This window comes from Neocloeon triangulifer, unplaced genomic scaffold, assembly GCF_031216515.1.
Source record: "Neocloeon triangulifer isolate White Clay Creek 2 clone unplaced genomic scaffold, ASM3121651v1 ptg000003l, whole genome shotgun sequence".
NCBI classification, from domain to species: domain Eukaryota; kingdom Metazoa; phylum Arthropoda; class Insecta; order Ephemeroptera; family Baetidae; genus Neocloeon; species Neocloeon triangulifer.
Genome location: NW_026775546.1, coordinates 4287099 through 4305512, shown reverse-complemented (window position 1 = coordinate 4305512; position 18414 = coordinate 4287099). Strand labels below are relative to the sequence as shown.

General features: G+C 39.2%; 2 protein-coding genes across 6 annotated transcripts; both read right to left on the bottom strand.

Moving 5' to 3' along the window:
* Positions 1–249: 249 nt before the first annotated feature.
* Positions 250–1795, bottom strand: LOC132205682 (dynein axonemal assembly factor 4-like). The gene is made up of 6 exons (XM_059634928.1): positions 1667–1795; positions 1252–1489; positions 1044–1198; positions 812–982; positions 662–756; positions 250–589 (listed from the first exon to the last, which is right to left on the bottom strand). Exons 1-6 carry the CDS (start codon positions 1793–1795, stop codon positions 250–252), a joined length of 1128 nt encoding a protein of 375 aa, XP_059490911.1.
* A 383-nt stretch (positions 1796–2178) lies between these two features.
* On the bottom strand, positions 2179–18249 carry LOC132193167 (longitudinals lacking protein, isoforms A/B/D/L-like). Of its 5 annotated transcripts, none has more exons than XM_059613619.1 (5): positions 18092–18249; positions 15707–15910; positions 14751–15363; positions 14238–14345; positions 2179–4198 (listed from the first exon to the last, which is right to left on the bottom strand). In XM_059613619.1, exons 2-5 carry the CDS (start codon positions 15887–15889, stop codon positions 3885–3887), a joined length of 1218 nt encoding a protein of 405 aa, XP_059469602.1. In that variant the 5' UTR covers positions 15890–15910; positions 18092–18249; the 3' UTR covers positions 2179–3884. The 5 variants fall into 5 exon arrangements, with proteins under 5 accessions (XP_059469602.1, XP_059469601.1, XP_059469600.1 ...); XM_059613618.1 differs by lacking the exon at positions 2179–4198 and adding an exon at positions 4367–8443; XM_059613617.1 differs by lacking the exon at positions 2179–4198 and adding an exon at positions 9128–11174.
* Between the last annotated feature and the right edge of the window lie 165 nt (positions 18250–18414).

The window sequence follows — 18414 nt, the reverse complement described above, 5'->3', positions numbered from 1 at the left end:
AATTTTATTAAAGATTTTTACCAATATTCGCGATAAATCTCTCATTTAAATTTATTCATGTTTCAAACAGATTGTTTTAAACTTTGAACGTATAATAAATTAGTAATAAATGAAATTTTTTAAAGCAAGTTTATTTTAATTTTTTACTATTTTATTTACATTTTCTGTTTTAGTAAGAGTGACGAGCTGATACAATAATATTTGTTTCTATTTTGATATAAAGCTCAATTAAAATTAAAATTCTTGTTTTTAGTCAAACTTCAAATCTTTTAGAAGATGAGCCAACAGCTTATCATCCACGTCTTTACACTTGTTAAGGCCGATCTTGATCTCCTCCTTGCCTTCTTGTTCTCGTCCGCTCCTCAGCAAGGCCGCCCCTCTGACCACGATGAGTTTGGCCTTGATTTCGGCCTCGATTCCCTCTTGTTCGATGGCTCGACTGCTGCACTCGATGGCCTGATACCAGTGGCCCAAGTGCAGATAAGCCACGGCCAGGACGAGGCGGAGCCCCGCGTGTGAAGGGCACGCACCAAGAGCATGGCTGGCCAGGGCAGCTGCTCCTTGATACTTCCTATCTTGAACTAGTTCCCTAGAAAATGATAAAAAAATTAAAAAGTTTCATTAATAAAAAAAATAGGCAAAAATTATTATTATTATTAACCTTGCTTTATCATACAACCAACCAGGCTCTGCTTTTTCCACAACTTCCGGTCCACAGCCCACAAGTTTCATGGCCTCTTCTCTTTGAAGTTTCCACTTGAAAAATTTTAAATTTAAAAACAGGAAATAATATTTGTCAAATTTTAAAAACCTTATCCTCCATAGGCTTGTGAGACTCCCTTTTAGGCGTGGGAAACACTCTTGGTGTAAAAGCAACTGAAAACTCAAACGGCTCCTCAGGATCAGTTTCTTCTTCAAAGATTTCTTGAACGGCCTCCACAGCCACTTCAACACTTTTAATTTTTTCAACAGATTTGGCAACCTTTTTTTTAATTATCAAGTTATGATTAAAAATTGAGAAATTTATAATTTATTTCTCATACTTGATTATCTGCAGGTAAAGTTTGTTTCCACTGCAGGGTGTCCTCCAAGGCCTGTCTCACAATCTCCTTTTTCAACCTTTCGATCCTCAGTCTGTTCGCCTCCTTCTCCTCAATCTGGTGCTCGACATTTTTCTTAATGAGTTTCTCATTGTGCTCTGCATAGGTAATTAATTATAATTAAAAATTAAATTAAAGTTTTGCTGCTTACTTTGTTTGGCTTCATCTCGATTTTTGTGCCACTCATGCTGCTCAAGTTCAGCATCACTTCGCCACTTTTGCTTCTTTTCTTTGTCCAGTCCAACAGTCTCTATGGTCGTCCACTCTTTGCCTGTGTCCTCTTTTGGAAGCGTGAAAGTCACATGATTGCTTCCATACGTCACTTTCACGTCGTCAACTTTTATCTTTTCCGACAGGAACAGCTCAAAGATGAACGGTGGTAGGCTGAACTGAATTAAAATTAACGATATTTAATTAAAAAATGTAAACATGAAGGACGTTCTATGAAAAAAAAATAATAATCAGTAAAAAAATAATAATATCAAAATTAAAAAAATATGTTTTACTAAAAATTAATGTGCCGCACGAAGCAACCTTTTTTCAATCTCTGAAAATTCATAACGCACCTTCAAATACTGGGAAGTAATTAAAACGGTGCAGCTCTTTGCTGAGGGCTGAATGTAACCTGTTTTAACCTTCAACAGGACGTTTTCAGTGTTTTGGTGCCACGAATATTCTTTCAAAACGATCGGCATCTTTAAAATTTGACTTTCGTCGCTTCAAAAATAGTGGATTTTAATTTTTAACGTTTGTTTGTTGCTTGGCAACGGTGAATATTGTTTCCAAGTATGGTGGCGCGACAATCCAAATTGGCGTCTCCTAAACGCCTGCCGTATTCGTCACACGCAACCCGGGTGACGTGAGTGCCGAGCACGTTGTCTAACTTGTGCACACATGTTTTTTTTTTAAGGAACTATTATTATTAAAACAAAAATTATTGATCTATCCATTCTTTCCTCTTACAATTATTATTTTGTAACATTTTTGTCGGTATATTGATTCTAAAAGTGATGAGCAAAAAAAAAACTCTTATAATTTTTAAGATTTTATTGTATAATGATTGCGGCAGTATCAACAGTTTTGGGGCATAAAAATACAAGACGAAAAAACTGGTAATAATATTTTGGAAAAAAAATATGAAGTGAATCATATTCACATAATATTCTTTGGCCTAAAATTTAAACAAATTACAGTTTGAAACTCAAATTAAAATGAATTTTAGGGTAATTTGATTTTGAACATCAATAAGTTGAACACACACAGCATCAAAGTTTCCTGAATTTTTTTCTAAAACGCTTTCTATGTTATAAGTATCGCTTAGTTAGAGAAAATACAATGTAAAATATTCTGTCTTTTAACTTCAGTCATTCACCATCTCCCTGAGACAATGTAATGCCTTATGGCAAATTGTGAAGCTAACAGTTCGGACGATTGTAAAAATTGCACCAGCTTTCAACTAACTGCTCAGATTTTTCTGCTATTTTATTTTGGCAGGGCGGAAGATTTATATACGTTTCGGTTTGCTATCTTTCACAATTAAATGCATCATTTTGTACTTTTTCAATGTGTGAAGTTTTTAAGAAGTGTATTATAGAGTTTGTGCGCGGAAAACAGTTGAGGAAAACATGATTGATTTTTTAATCCTAATTTGGCACTATAAATAATGAGATTGAGCACAAACTTTGAGAGCTTCCTGGAAAACACACACGACAATCAATGAGAACGTATTTGATTGGAATAGATAAGAATGGCGAACGCCATACAACTTCTTTTTCAAGCTCTCTTTCTTAAAATGCAACATCTGAAGACTCACGAAACACTTTCAACAACAACAAAAAGCAACACCAAAAATGCTTTTCTTAATCAGGAGCTACCTGAGCTAAAAAGTAGTGTGGCTCGACAATTAGCGATTGATTACAATTTCAATCAAATCACTATAAATAAATAGATAAATACCACTATGCTTGAGCACAGAAATAAATCAATTAAAATTATGGAATTTCAATACGATTAGTCTCACTGTAAAAATAACTATGGCAATTACTATGTCAATTGGGTTTACTGGTGGCGGAAATCGAGCACATTGCAGGGAGACAACACTTCAGTCTCCTATTATTATTGTGTTTCGATATAGTCTTGTGCGTCGTCTACAACATGCCCGTTCCCACCTTTTAACTAATTAATTACACTTTTTCATATTTTATACTGACCCGTGTGTTTGATTGGCTGGGAACCTCGAATGCGCGCCTTTCAGGGCCGCCCGCTAAAATACAATATCACCTTGGAACGGCCCTTTCGACGGCTGGAAAAGCAACAACAGCCTCCAATCAAAATATATTGCTAGCTGTTTCGTAAATAGAAATTGTATTCATTAATTCTCTTCCATCCGTGCAAAAGGCGCGAGTTTCTCCGTAGAAGTTGATTTTTGTGTATAATAAATACTTTGCATTATTTTTAAATCTAATCGCTAATCGGAATTTCTTACTTAAATAGTATACTGGCAATATACACTGACCAGAGATTTTCCCTCACAACAAGGAGCACAAAATTAAGCGGAATGATTACCAAAATTAAGTAACTTTCCTCTACAAGTAAACAAAATTTTGACCTTTTTTTTAAATTGGCACATTAATTATCAATTTAAAAACTTACTTTGAGTAATTACTATCACAAAATCATAAGTTGATCAAAAACTTGCCCCACTCGAATGAAATTAACTTTCCTCCCCCAACCTGAAGACCATCAACTATATTTTAAAAATTCCGGCATATATTTGGCACAAAGTTACGGTGGCAGGGGTGAGTCCGTGACCCCGCCGAGGGTGCTCGGTTCGACCTTGACGTCGTGGTGCAAATGGGTGCGTTGGTGGTCTCGCAAATGGTGTCGGTGCTTGAACTTTTTGGTGCACCACATGCACTCGAATCGGGGGTGGACGCCGCACTCAAGTCGCAGGTGGCGCATCAGGTTGCACTTGTGGTTGTACAAGCGGCCGCACCGGTGGCAGGGAAACGGTGGCCCCAGACCCCGGATGGCCAGGGTCGAGACCAAGGTCGCGGGCAGGGACTCCATCGCCTTCAAACAGTGGCGCAGAACTGAACCTAAAAGTTTTGAAATATGCAATTATTTTTCCATTATACTTAAAATGCCTTTTGATAAAAATAAGTAAAAATCATGCAACTCGATCATTTTCAGATCAGTTTGAAAAATTCAAATGTTTTAAAAATTTGCTGCTCTCAATAGAAAAAGGAGTTTTGAATGGAAAATCAAACAGGCGGATTGTTTTGTCATCGTTTTATTTTGTCTGAAATATCGCGCGTTGTTTTCGATTTTTTCCTGTTGAGTTATACAATAATATGGCTTCTCAAGTTCAACTATCACATAATGCTGATCATCATCAAAATAACTCTGTTCTCCTCGTCGCTCCTCCATCAATGATATGCACTAAAAGGTTCTCTTTATATGTCTCGACTCACTACTACAGTTTTTCTTGTCAAGTAACGCCTAAACCTCTTAAATAGAAAATCGCTTTTGTCTGATTATCGAGTTATTACGCCAGCATTCCCCTTCATTAATTAAACATTTAACAATCTGCGTTTGAATCACGAGCCACGTTCTTTCCACGATTTTGATTTGGCAAATCGTCGTCCTTATATCTTACAATTCTTATTCCGATCACATCAGTCGCTGATTTATTTTTATTCGCTATACAATTCCTCTTTGTATATTATATATTTCTTCCAGCTTTCCAACCCGTCCAAAGTAATTAAACAGCGGGTGGGAAAATCCATTTTACAGTATAATCGGGTTTTCTCAATTACAATGATAGATATCACTACGATAGGAATACCATTTCAAATAAGATTAGACAAGGTTTGCTCAACTCTATTTGCATCGTACGGTATACAAAGACTGTACAGCCGATTTTTGCTGGCGCAAAATTATTGCTAGCAAATTAGTTTTGCAAAACCTTTTTCACAGCAAATTTGAATGAAATGTAAAATTGGCGGCCAATTATATATGCTAACAGTATGTTAAAAGAGTCAGTACGGTAGCTATATCCAATTAAAAAGTAAGTGCAGACTTTGTAAAAATCACCTATCCAATCACATAATAAAAGCAGTTGCAAACGATATATTAGGGGTACATAAATTTATAACTGTGCTTTTTCTCTGACTCGTTCCAAGAGAGCATTTTCTTTCTTCCTTTCTTTTTTTTTATCCGAAATATATATCACACCGAAATCCGTTTTTGATAATCTCACTTTTTCAGTCCCAAGTTTTTTCCTTTGTTGCAATTTTAAATACATTCCTCCGTGACGTAATTAGACGATAGATCATTCCCTTAAAACTTAAAAACTCTCGTGTTTGTGTACACAATTTTTAATGTATATATATTTACGGTAAGGTCACTCTACAACAATACAATGCTCTTCTTCTTTTTCGCACTTCCGAAAAGTGTCGCCGAGGTCCATTGCACGCCTCAGCAGTATATTCGCTAAAAATATAAATTGATCCAATATTGTGGCAATCCAGCTGCCTCTTGATTTAAAAGTGTAAAATTTTTTCGTTCGTCGACCGATTGGCGCGAATGGACCGGGCCGGGTGAAAATTTCATAGTTACATTTTCTCACTATAAAAGGTGAAAAATAACTCAACCTTCTTTCTGACATCGGATCCGCATCAGCGAGATAGTATTAATTTGCAACAATAATCATAATAGTACTTATCCTCAGTTTCTAATCCGCACGTTCTCACTAATGTTAAACTGATACACAGTGTGTGAGTGTGTTTAGTGTTTTCTTCTATTGTGTGTATTTTAATGTGTTTGTTTGTGTTTCGCAATATTATTTACATATCACAAGGAGTTAATTGTGTGTCTCAAGGTTTTATTCGCAACATTTTCCGCGGTCCTCGCACTCCACTAAGTTGGGTTTCCTTTTTCGTATTGTATAAATATAAATCTATGGATTCTCTTTGTGTTTAATAAAAGATGAGTTTCGCGACGTCTGGTTTATGTAATTAGACCCAATTTCACCAGTCTGATGAGATCAAATACATAATAAGGTAGAGTTGACGAATTTTATGAGTAATTCTTGAGATCAAATCTTCTAGGTAAAATTTCTTTAGTTTTTGTTGCATACTTAAGCAAAAATTACGGTACCTTGTCATAAATAATTCAATGTTAAATGCAAATTTTGATATGTCTTTTCTAATACTATATTTTTTTCTGTTAATTTCTCTCTACCTTGAAAAAGAAGATCGATTAAAAGTTTTATCCTTTGGTTTGTCTGACTAAAAATCCAAGAAACCCGCTTTTAAATTTCTTGGGAAAGAGAATCCATCTTATTACCGCTTAAAATTACGAATACAATGTAATTACATAATCAATTCGCTAATTGTAAAGACTTATCAATGAATGGCGTAGGAACGGAGTCGTCAAAAAGAAACTCGCAACCGGTGCTTTTTTTTTATCAATTCTCATTCAGGTTTTAAATTTTTGCATGGATAGTCGGCCGGAAAGAAAATTTTATGGCGCTAAAAATCTTTTGCACAATCACTCATCGCTCAATTAGAAGAATTTCTGTTTGCTAATCACTGCAAAGTTTAAGCTCCAACCAGCGTGAATAATTTTGCTAATCATCTTGTCGTGAGAATAATCGAGGAAAAAATAATTAAAAAAAAAAATATGATCAAATGTGTAGTGTAGAAATAATACTGAGTTATCATAAACAATAAGAAAACTAATTAAAAAATATTTCATCGGAGGTATTTGGAGGTATCACTGCTGCTGTAAAAAATTGTTTGTTGTTTATCAATTATTGTTACTCTATGGCAATTTTCAATTGATCGCTAATATAGATTCCACATTAAAAAATTACGGCTTCACCTGATTTGTTTGAGGTACTGTGTTTGTTTTCGTTTAGTTTGTGTGTTCATTTTCTGCTTCCTGTAAAATATATCCCGTTTGGAAATCCAACCGCAAAATTCGGCCATTGATAATATTTATTGTTTTTATAAACCCTGATTATTTTGCATTCTCGTTGTTTCCCGGAATTTTATTTTTATCATTTACAAAAAGAACGGCCGAATTTTCCGGCTTGGCTGCAAAAACAAAGTATACAAATTTCAACACGGTATTAAGAGTCAATTATTGGTCTGCCTATCGATTAAAAAACTATAAAAAATGTCTGTTAAATATATTTTCTCGCTTAGAGCCTGTTTTGTTTGTGATCTGCATTATTAGTGTCTCGTCGGCCAATCCTATTTGATAGAACAGCCATGGTATAAAAACGTATACTGCGTGTTTCTCATTTTGTTTTTGCATTTTGTTTCTTCCTTTTTTTGGTATTGAGGTATATAATTATATATAATATAATATGAATCGCATCATTTTGTAATTTTTACATCATCTTGCATCGCGTGTGTTAAGTGATTTTTTTTAAACGTTACTTGGAATCACTCGTCTGCTGAATTATTTTGAAAAAGTTCTCTCTCGTATAGTACTCAATCACAGTGTTTCAAAACCAGTTTCAACGCAACGAAATCAAGAGCTTTGTATATATCATCGTTACTTTTAAACTTCTCGTTTGTCCCCTACTATGTAACAACAATGTTCATTGTATGTGTTTCGTGTGTGTGGGTAGTTGGTTGGGTGGGTGGCTTGGATGGTCTGTATCTTTTATAAAAGGGGCACGTTTTCTCTCTTGTATAATCTTGCTAAATGGATTTGGGCGGGACAATTGAATTAATATAAATTTGCTTTGAAAGTACAAAAATAATCAATTCAATCTAATTCAGTAGTCCATTCTGATAATCATTAACTAAATTACCAAAATTAATATCCCATTTTTTTTCTGTAAGAATTTTAAAATAAGATGAAAAGATTTTCGTTTAAATTGTGAAGATTGTCCCGCTCAAATTTGCCGTTATTCCCGGAAGAGAAACTTTTGAGCCGGAAATCGGATCTGTTTTTCGAGGGTGGTTCGGGGCACAGGGGGCGAGAAGGCGCGGGGGTCGTTTATCACTTGAGGTGTGTCCTCATGTGGAGCATGAGGTTGTGCTTGTGTTTGGACTTCTTGTGGCAAATGGGGCACTCGAACTGGGGCTCGACGCCGCACTCGAAGCGCAGGTGGCGGTTGAGGCTGTGCGGCCTGGCGTACGAGTTGCCGCACCGGGGGCACGCGTACGCGCCCCCCTTCTCCAGCAGGGGCGAGCTGCTGGCCGTCGGCGACGAGTCCGAGGCGCGCCGCGCCGAGCCCGCCGCCGCCGTCGACGCGGCGCCGCCGGCGGGTGGCGCCCACACGGACAGGATCTTGGAATAGAGGTCGACCGCGGCGCCGCCGCCTGCAAAGCACATGAATTAGTCAGGCTCAGGCCAACCGTCAACACAATTGCGTTCATGATTGCACTTGAGGTTGTCACCTGGGGGCGGATTTTACTTGCTCTGGGGAAAGCGGTGGACTCAACATTCAGGGGAATTACAGTTTTGGTAAGCTTTAGGGATTGTGTGCTTTGTCAGAGAGTTAAAAATTTTAAAGGTGGAAGTAATTCTTTTTTAATAAATTGCAAACATTTGAATTTGATTAAATTTTCAGACATGAAGACAAGACTTGGTAGATTAATTTTGAAAAGTTAATCACCTTGATGAAAAAAACGACCCAATAAATTGGAAAAGCAAAAGAGTTCAGGAGAATATAAGCAAATGAGTGGAATGATGGGAGGTCAAGTTGGGTTGGGGAATTTGTACAGTGTGTGAAAACGTAACGAGAATCAAGGGAAAAGCATCAGCATCAGCGGCGGCATCTAATTGATTTAAGTCAGCAGGGCTAGACAATGGTAAGAGTGTGATTGATTGCTTGGCCATATTAAAGGGTTCTAATCAAGCCAAAGTACAAATTAATCTATGGGTGAGAGTGCTCTGTGTTAGCAGACGCGGCGTGTTTGCCCACCGAAAGCGGCCGGAGTCGGATTTTGTTTCGTCGGGGTGTTTAAAAGTAAAAATATAAACTCAAAAGAAAACAAAACAAGTTGTAGAATAGAAAATTATTCTCGTTTTTATTTATTTGCTTCAGCGATGAGGCTGTGATATATAAATACACAGTACATAAATAGTAAATAATGTGTTCGTGTGTATGTACTTCATTACGATTTACGTCACTTTCAATGCTTTAACGTGCGCTAATATAGTTTTATTGTCACATAGTCGTCGATGGAGTCGAATTCGGCAGCATTTTTTCAAAACGCTTTCGTTCTACAATAGGAGGCAGATCAAGTGACATTTGTTTGATAACGTAACAGCTGACGTGTGGGAAAAAATGCAAAAGATATATAATTACCGTCTATGCAAAAACCGATTAAATAATATTATCTATCAAATAATCCATTTCGTTTGAGAGCGGGGGTATTTATTAGTATGGACTCGGATAAAAAGGGTGAATTTTGTGTGATACTTTCCAGTAAATAGATATATAATCGCTTGTGCATTCGGCTACAAATAAAAATAATCGTGTGCGTCCCTTCAGCGCAGAGACCCTGCTTAATCCAACATAATAATCGTTGCTTCCACTCTGATAAGAGAGTCACTTTATAAATGATTATAAAAAAAATTGTACACCACTTTTACGGATCACCATTGACAATAGTAATTTCCAGCTTAAGAACTAATGATCTTCATTCATTCGGATAACATCTAACATTAGGCCCAACGTAAAAGTCCGCAAAAAAACTAGCAGCACCACTGACTTTTCGTAATAAACAGAGAGACAAATCGGCTTTCAAAAGCTAAGCTCCGTTCTTTGCATTGGCGCCTTTACAATAATACTATAAAAATCCTCCGAGGGACGTTTAATTAAAATTTGGTAAAATTTATTTCCAACAATTTTAGCACAGAGAAGAGGAAGACGCGACACTACCGTTAAAGCTATCTTATTTTCGTTCCGTCTCGGAAGGCACTTTGTGTAGAAGGAAAAATCTTGATTGTTTCCAGTCAGTCTTTGGCCTAAATGAACATTAATTCCTTTTGATTCACTCAAAGTTTTCAACATCAAGGTTGGGCCTCATTAATCGATTGATTAAATATAATTATTTAGACATTATTTTCATCGTAAGGGCAGCTTTGGTGTGACCTTTGAACCCACCCTACAGGAAACTATTACTCAATCGCCATTCAACAAGAATCATTCCTTTTCTTTCGATTCAAACTTTTTGCAAATAATAATAATATGTATATATAAATATCGTTGCTCTAAAAATAGTTGTTGTGCTCTGACGCGAGGAGCAAAGACTCCCGCGAGCCGATTGCCCTGAAAGAGGCGTTTATGTGTCAAAGGAACATCCGTTTTGATTCGCCCAAAATTTCTAACAAAAAATTGGCCTCTGGTCTCCGCAGAGAGACGGCGCTACAGTAAAAATATCAAATCGGCCCGGCGGGGCAACGGTCGGCGGAAGCCTCCTCGCAGAACACAATTTGATAACTAGTCGAGGTGTTTTCGTTTGATTTCGTCGTCACATAATAAATCGAGAGAAACTCTTTTACAAGATTCGTCCAAAAGAGAAACAAAGAAGGAAGATTAATTATTAACACTCGGATGAATTCAAGCGGTTCTGATAATTGATAGAGAGAGAGAACAAGAGAAGGGGCCGCGTCGGCTGAGCCGCGGGGCCGCCTCCGCAGTTGTACTGCGCGTGGGGGCGTCGGGGGCGGCAGGCGTTTGACGCCTAAAGAGTCAGTTGTAGGAGGCGGGGTACTCGGTTTTGAGTTTGACCTCGGGCGAGATGAACTGCTGCAGGTTCTCGGCGATCTGCAGGTCGCGGTGTCGGCGGTTCACGTGCCGGATTATGTGCATTTTCTGCTTGCTGCGCTGCGGGCAGTAGGGGCACTGAAACTGCGGGTCTTTGCCGCACTCCCACCGCATGTGGTTGCTCAGCGAGCTCTTTCGCTTGTAATTGCGATTGCACTGCGGACACGTGAACGAGCCCGGCTCGTTGGCCCACAGCGAATTGAAAAACGAGGACGACGCGGGGTGCAGCAACGACGAGTTGTTGGTGGCGTACCACGCGGCCTCCTCGTCCGCCTCTGCAAAAATAGCAAAAACAAAACAAACATCAAACCCAAAATAAAGGAAAATAATATAATGTATAAAATTAATGCCAAATTAATAATCGATAAACGAAGGTTCGGTTTCACATTCGCGATCTGAAAATCAGATCAGCCGGTGGAACCGAAAATTGAATTGTGAAATAAATGTAAAGGAAAAGAATGAGAAAGAAATCAAAGATGCTTTGGAGATGTGAATTTTACATTTGAAATCAAATAAATAATTCTGATCAACTGAGACCGGTTAGTGGAAAATAATGCGGTTGGGGATGCTTCCATTTTATTTTTGCCAGCTTGCAGATCGTTAGACTTGGAAAAATGAGTGAGCGACGTCCAAAAGAATAACAAGAGAGTTAAATTGGTGTTCTACTTGAGCGAGGCGATTGTTGACAAACTGATTTAAATTAATTCCTGAAATTAATGGTTCAGAAGAATGAAATATATGTCCCCTCTCCAAGAATAATCTAAAATTAAGATTTTGCTTAAAAATGATGACCAATAAAAATATAAGATAGATATCATTTACCTGTAAAGATAATTGTTTCTATCTGAATAGTTGTCGACGACTTTTCATGATTGAAAACACCTTCGTTAACTTTTGCTCAATATCATTAGTCTTTATTTCCGCTCTTTCGGTGCTTATCAAATTTAGTCATCCGTTATTCAGTAACAAATCTCGAGTTCATGGCATCGCTTTTATTAATAAATTAGATCATCAGGTAGTTGTATATACAGCTCTCTCATTGTGATTTACTCTTAAGTCAAGACCAGCGTTGAGGAGCGCGAGTCAACCTTAACATTTTTCTCTTTCAAATAATTTTTTCTTTTTAATAATTTCTCTCGTCGCTCGAGTCTTCTCACTATCGCACGAACGTCACTTTCGAGCCAGCGCACTATGAACTTCCGCTTCAGCGCAAATGTGTCCGTGTGATTTCTGGCAGACCCAGCGCCAAAAACCGGTGGGTGGCACGCGAAGAACAAGACAACTTTGGAGCGCGTGCCGTTTTCTTTCTTAAATCTAATTTTATATCAGCCTCACAGTTTTGCAATTTCATAGGTCTGAAGAAGCGAGTTTTTGCCTTCGGTTGGTTTGTTCGCGTTCATTGCGGCTCACAAACTTAATACAGTTAATCATGGCTTAGTTCCGAGTGGTTATCAACATCGTCGTGGTGAGCGATGCTTTGTTTATTAGTTTGGCACTTGCTGCGTAGGAGGATCTTTGTACTTGCTAATAATTATCAACAACTGTAACTGACGCTCGTTTTGCATGCTAATTTTGAGCAGCGCTTCTTATAAGTCAATTGATTATTTTTCTTTTGATTCATTCGTAAAAATGACTAAATTAGTATGTCTAGTCTTTCAAATTTTCTTATGTAGAGAGAATCTTTAACAATATTTCATAGATTTGACTATAATTACAAGTAACCAAGTGAGTAAAAAATAGGTTTGATAATGACGCCAGCTTTCCGACTGCTGACAAATTTAGGAAAGCCAAAAACCTCTGATCCCTCGATAGGAAATTCTTCAACCACAGGTTGGTTGAGATGATTGAAAATTCAATTAGGTGATTTTTATTTTACCCATCTAATGAAATAAATCAACCATGCCCAATTAGCGATAGGGTCTTATGGAAGCTGCCGACACAAAGAGAAACAAAGCCGACTCAACTTGCACATAGAAAAAACAATCCTGTGGCGAGCAGCTCCAAAACTGAAAACCGAGATTCAAAAGCAACAGAGTCTCTTCCTCTGGTCCAACAGTTCAACGTTTTTTGGCCCCGCGACAACAATCGATTGCGAGCTGTAGGAAGTGAAGCGTCGCTCACCACGCGAAAAATTATCATTTATTGTGTTTGACCGAACGCGCGAGTATAGGAGTTCGTGAGTTTTGCGAGTGTCTAGTCAAACTCGTCGTCATCGTCGTCGTCGTTTTTCGACGAGTTCACAGGCTCAATGGTGACCGTGGGCGTGATGAGTCGCGGCCCGAGGTTCATGGCCGACTCGTCGGCGTCCGGCGCCAACCCGAGCTTGTCCTTGTGAAGGCGAAATATGTGGCGGTCATGGTGGGCTTTGCGTTTTGAGCGCTGCGGACAGTAAGGGCACTGGAATTGCGGCTCCTTGCCGCACTCCCACATGAGGTGCCGGCGCAGCGAGTCTTTCCGCATGTACGTCCGACCGCACTGCGCGCACGGGAAAATGCCGTTGCGCTTTTTGCCGAGTGATCGGCCACCGGCTGCCGACGCGCCTGTTTGGCCTTGACTGTTTGATAGGGGAGCCCACAAGCTGTCCTCGTCCTCGTAATAGTCTGCAACAGCCAGAGACGGGCTTTAGAATGCGTTTCACCGTTTTTTTTTTCTTTTAATTTAAATTTTATTTTAATTGGTATTTATTTAATTTATGTGACATTCAAATCGAAAAAGATGCGGCAGACCCACGGTTAAGATTGCGAGGATTAATTTCAAGCCCACGGGCTCCCTCAAACGATTTCAGGCCAATTTCTGTTTAAATTTCTCAGCGCACCCTCTGTCATGTGCTTTTCGATTCGCGCCGGTTTACGTTTTAGCGATTTTCTTAAATGTTCGAGTTTGCGAAGCTCTTTTAAAATAACTATTTGCTGCCCTTCGTCAAGATATTCAACGGTTTCGTTCGTATTTGGTTTTCTTGTGATTCGCCTCGGTCAGCGGTGGTGTGTGAGAGCAGCAAGACAGTTAAGAGGAACAACATGCACCACAGACAGACACATCAAATCTTGTCTCATGCTCGCAATTTTTGAATGAGGAGGGACATGCAACACAGAGAAACCAAGTTGGGACCAAGGGGAGCATTAATACATTTTGTATATCTTTGTCTAATCAGGAGTAAGGTTGATATTTGAAAGCCAGAAAAAATAAATGTTGAAAATAAAAGACCCGCCACCCGGGTGGTTACGCATTGAATTTCCTCATAGTATTTATATGTACATGGGCGAGTGGTCGCCATGTGGGGGTAGGCAGCAGGGGGGAGGCGGGAGGGGGCATGCTAAACACCGAAAGCGTCGTCCTACCTCTGCCGTCGGCTGACGCGGCGCTTGAGTCCAGGTTGCCTCCCACAGCCGAGATGCTGACGTCCGGTATTGAGCCTCTGCTACTCGCCGACGCCCAACCAGGAAAACCTTCAATTGCACGCACAATGTCACCAAACGGGTCACTCAAAAATAGGACTTAAGGGCAGCGGGAAATTTATGCTACAAAATTTTGTAAAAAAAAAAATTGTCGTTGGGCAAAAATGATAATAATGGCCTGATATGTCGAGGGAAGCCGTGTCTACGCATGTGCATGCGTTAATATTGTTAAATAAGATAGCAGCAGCATTCCACTAAATTAATTGAGTTAACAGTAGAATATGCAAAAATAACAAAAATATTAGATCGATCCATCATTTTAAATCTTTGAGATACTGACAAAATGTTTAAGTTAAGGATCATGTTACAATAATAATACACATTTTCTTAAATTTGCTGCTGCATCTTGAAAATAACATGCACAAAGTCAAATCAAAATTCTAACAGGAAACTCACTATGAGAAAGGCCTCTGTGCGAGGGTCCTGGTTTGACATCAGCCTCGTCCGCCTCTTCGATCATTTCATCCCCCGACACATCGTCATCGTACTCCTCTGCCATAGGCTCCATCATCAAGCCCAGTTCCGTCCTCTTGTCTTCTGCCGCAGCAGCAGCCGTGTCATCATCGTCGTCATCATCCTGCTCCTTTTTAGACGGCACGTCTGGTGACTCAGAGACAGAACTGTCTGCGCTATCATTTGCGCTGTCCACCGAGGCCGCCCTGCTCGTTTTCTTTTTGCGCTTGCTGGCAACGGGACTGGGTTCTCGGGTGCTCAGCTCCCGCTTGGCCGGACTAGACGATGGCGACGCCAACAAGGCTGCGGCGGCCGATTCTGATGTTCCTGCTGAAGACGTTGCAGGCGCGCTAGCAGAAGGTTTGCTTTTTTCAGTTGCAGGGTCTGAGAGGCCGCGCACCTGCAGGTTCTCGGCAGCCTTGAGCAGCGAGGGCAGGTCGTCTTGAGCGATGTTGACCTCGCCTCGATACATGTACACAATGATGGCTTTGAGCTCTGCATAGCTGATTGACGGAAGGATGATGATGGTGTCTTTTTCCGTATGCCTCAGCAAGCTCTGCAAAATTAAAGATTTATAGTTTTAAATAATAAATTTTAATTTTTCAATTCTATTTGCATGGCTGGATTAGAAAAAAATCAGAATCATAATTAAATTTAAGGATGTGTGATGCGTGGAAAATATATAGAGAAACAGTCAAGAATTTAATTTACGATATATGCTCATTCTTCTTAGGTAATTAATTCCTAAATACGGAGCAAAATATTATGAAAACACCACAATTAGAATTTTTAATTTCTGTGTTAATAAATTTTAATCCATAATGAATGATGACAACGGAAAAAATAAAAGAGACAAATTTGAAAATTGAATCAATCCATTAAAAAATATTTCAGCGCACCTGAAAAAGGGGACTACAGGAACTGAGCACGATTTTGTGTGCTCTGATGTGTTGGCCTTCAGTGGCCAGGGTGACATCGGCGAAGTCTTCTGTCTGCAAGAGAGTCTCAAAGTTGTACTGGATTGCGTGATAGTGGTTGTTCCACTTGAGGCACAGCTGCTGTCGCCCATTGCTCTCGTTCATTTTGAATCGCTTCTTTCTTTCCTGAAAAAATAAATTAAATTTTTAGTCTAGTCTAAGAAAACGTCTCATAGATGGGTAATACTTATTCAAATATTTTAATTTTAATCAAATTTGGAATGTCTATTTTAACAAAGTTCAAATATATATATATGTGAAGATAGATTTTACATGAAATACTGATTTCTTTTGGCCTTTCTGTTAGCGCTTTAACGAATTTCGCGCTCATTAACGTCACATTTGAGGTATGAAAGTGGCAGCCGTGCAGAAAATTTTCTCCTTTTCGGAACGGTGCTCAAAACTGCTCCGTCGAATAATATTTTGCTCCGAATTACTTCCGTCTCACTTCCGAAGTGCGGACAAATGAGAAAAAAAACGACGTAATAAAAAAAGGATCATTATTTGTGAAATGCCGGCGCGATAAGCATGCTGATTAGCACCGCCGAATGAAAAATCAATGAATGCCGTGGGCGTAAACGCGGCTGAATTTCTTTCTTTCTCGCGCTCTCTATAATATTCTAGTCTGTCGGTCGCGTCTTCTCTCACTCGGCTGGTGTTCTCCTTTTCCAAAATAAACCCGTTGGCCCCAAACCGCGTGGACCGCTGTTTGCCTGCACAGCATTTCCTTTTCGGAGCGATTTTCTCGTCGCCTAAATTTCCCACCAAGAGCCGCGCGAACGCCGAGACCGACGAGTTCAACGAACTTGGCCGCGCGCACTCACACACATTCATGTATTTTGAGCGACTTTCTACTGCAAACGAGGTGGTGCTGTGAAAATGCTCGACTAACGGGACCAGCAGCCGGAGCGCGTTTTCCTCCGCATTCCCGACTCGTTCAACCTGAAAATTTGGCCCCGGGTGGGTCCCGTTGTTCGGCCCCAAGGCCCCTGTGGCCCGCTTGAATTGCAACATGAAATCAACTTCCGAGAGAAGGAAAATTTCTATCTGATGCTTTCTGATTATATAAATTATATTAATCATTAAATATATTGATACCAAATTTTGTTAACGAGTTATTATTCTGCAAAGTAATACAAAGATAAATAAATTTTGGAAAATGAATTACTCAATGAGTTTTTGTTTTAAAATCAATGCTAAAATCTTTATTATTTAAATGAAGTTTTTCCTGCTGTAGAGCTACGAACAGAAATCTCTTAATTAAATGTATACTTTTATGTACAGCTATTTTTAATTGTGGCAAAAATGAAAACGACAACACCGTGCTCTTTATCGCCACCAAATAAGATAATAAATTAAATGCTTGAGAGGAAGTGAGTCAGAGATTGGAATTTATGACATAATTTCATTTTTATAATTAGGTCTCGCGCCAGTTATGATAAGCCAAATTTGCGTAAGTAAAACACGTCAAGCTTGGAAAAGGCTGTTAATCACAAGAAACCGCCAAATGGGTTTTCTTTTTTAACGAAAATAATTTTTTGCATTAATAATAATGTTAAATAGAAGAACAGAAGTTTCTGGTTTGTTCGAATAAATATATATTAAGTTTAAGAGTATTTGCAGGATAAGTTTAATATTTTGAAATGCATTGACAAAAATATTAACAAAACAATCAGTCAGAACAATATTATAAATACGCATTTTTAAATTTTGGAATTTAAGACCCAATTTTTATCACAATTTATAACAACTTTGTCGTGTTAGCTTAAAAATAAACTTTTTAGCAATAAAATTTTCGAAATTAAAAAAAAAATATAGATTTTGCTGGATTTTGCAAAAAGTCCCACGCGTTTATGTAGCAAAATGTATAACATGAACTTGACTGCAGTTCGTTCAACCCTGATCAAACATCTGTTCGCCAGACCTGAGAGCTCGGGTCGACCCTACGAAAACGTTCAAATAATGTCAATGACAATTCACACGACAGCATTTCCCATATTAGCCGAAGGGTCCCTCGTCTAGACGGCTGCCATTTTTTCCTCATCAACCCCCGCAAACCGCACCGGAAAAGCCTCGGCGCGCCCGTTTTTTCGCGAATTCGGCCTCCGAGCTCTGAAAATTTGCTCTCCAGTGTCAAAACACAACTCTGCTGCTCAGTGACAGCGACCTGGACGGACTCTTACGCGAAACCCGGGGGGTCGGTGACACGGAAAAGCGAAGGGTCACCCACACACGGCAATCTGCAATTTCCCGAAAGCAATTTTCCCGATTTTCCGGGTCGCGCCGCGCGATGGGGCGCATACTTACTGGTGGCTCGGCAAGCACGATGCTTCACGGCGCGTGGAAAATCATAAAAAAACAGTCATCACCAGAATTTTTAACTAAAACTTGGTCCAAAGCGCAAACCACCACACCGCCGTCTTCTTTTTGAACCCACACACACAATGGCCGTGCATCGCAAATGGCCGCCTCGCTTCTATTTTTTGAGTCACGAATCGCCACCGACCGTGCACGAGCGACTCCGATTTGAATTCTGGTGGCGGGAAATTAGACTTTGGCTGCGCGCGCACTCACATTTGCTAATTTTCATTTTCTTTTCAGATTTCTGCATAAAAATAAAATATTAAAAT

What these genes read in the sequence shown, in the direction of transcription:
- LOC132193167 (XM_059613616.1), bottom strand. Translation starts at nt 15,889, where the DNA reads ATGAACGAGAGCAATGGGCGACAGCAGCTGTGCCTCAAGTGGAACAAC. An exon ending in CCTGTAGTCCCCTTTTTCAG is followed by an intron (nt 15,364 to 15,706) that starts GTGCGCTGAAAT and finishes TTAATTTTGCAG; the next exon opens with AGCTTGCTGAGGCATACGGA. An exon ending in CGCGTCAGCCGACGGCAGAG is followed by an intron (nt 13,500 to 14,237) that starts GTAGGACGACGC and finishes TGGCTGTTGCAG; the next exon opens with ACTATTACGAGGACGAGGAC.
- LOC132205682 (XM_059634928.1), bottom strand. Translation starts at nt 1,795, where the DNA reads ATGCCGATCGTTTTGAAAGAATATTCGTGGCACCAAAACACTGAAAAC. An exon ending in TTACTTCCCAGTATTTGAAG is followed by an intron (nt 1,490 to 1,666) that starts GTGCGTTATGAA and finishes ATTTTAATTCAG; the next exon opens with TTCAGCCTACCACCGTTCAT. An exon ending in CTTTACCTGCAGATAATCAA is followed by an intron (nt 983 to 1,043) that starts GTATGAGAAATA and finishes ATTAAAAAAAAG; the next exon opens with GTTGCCAAATCTGTTGAAAA.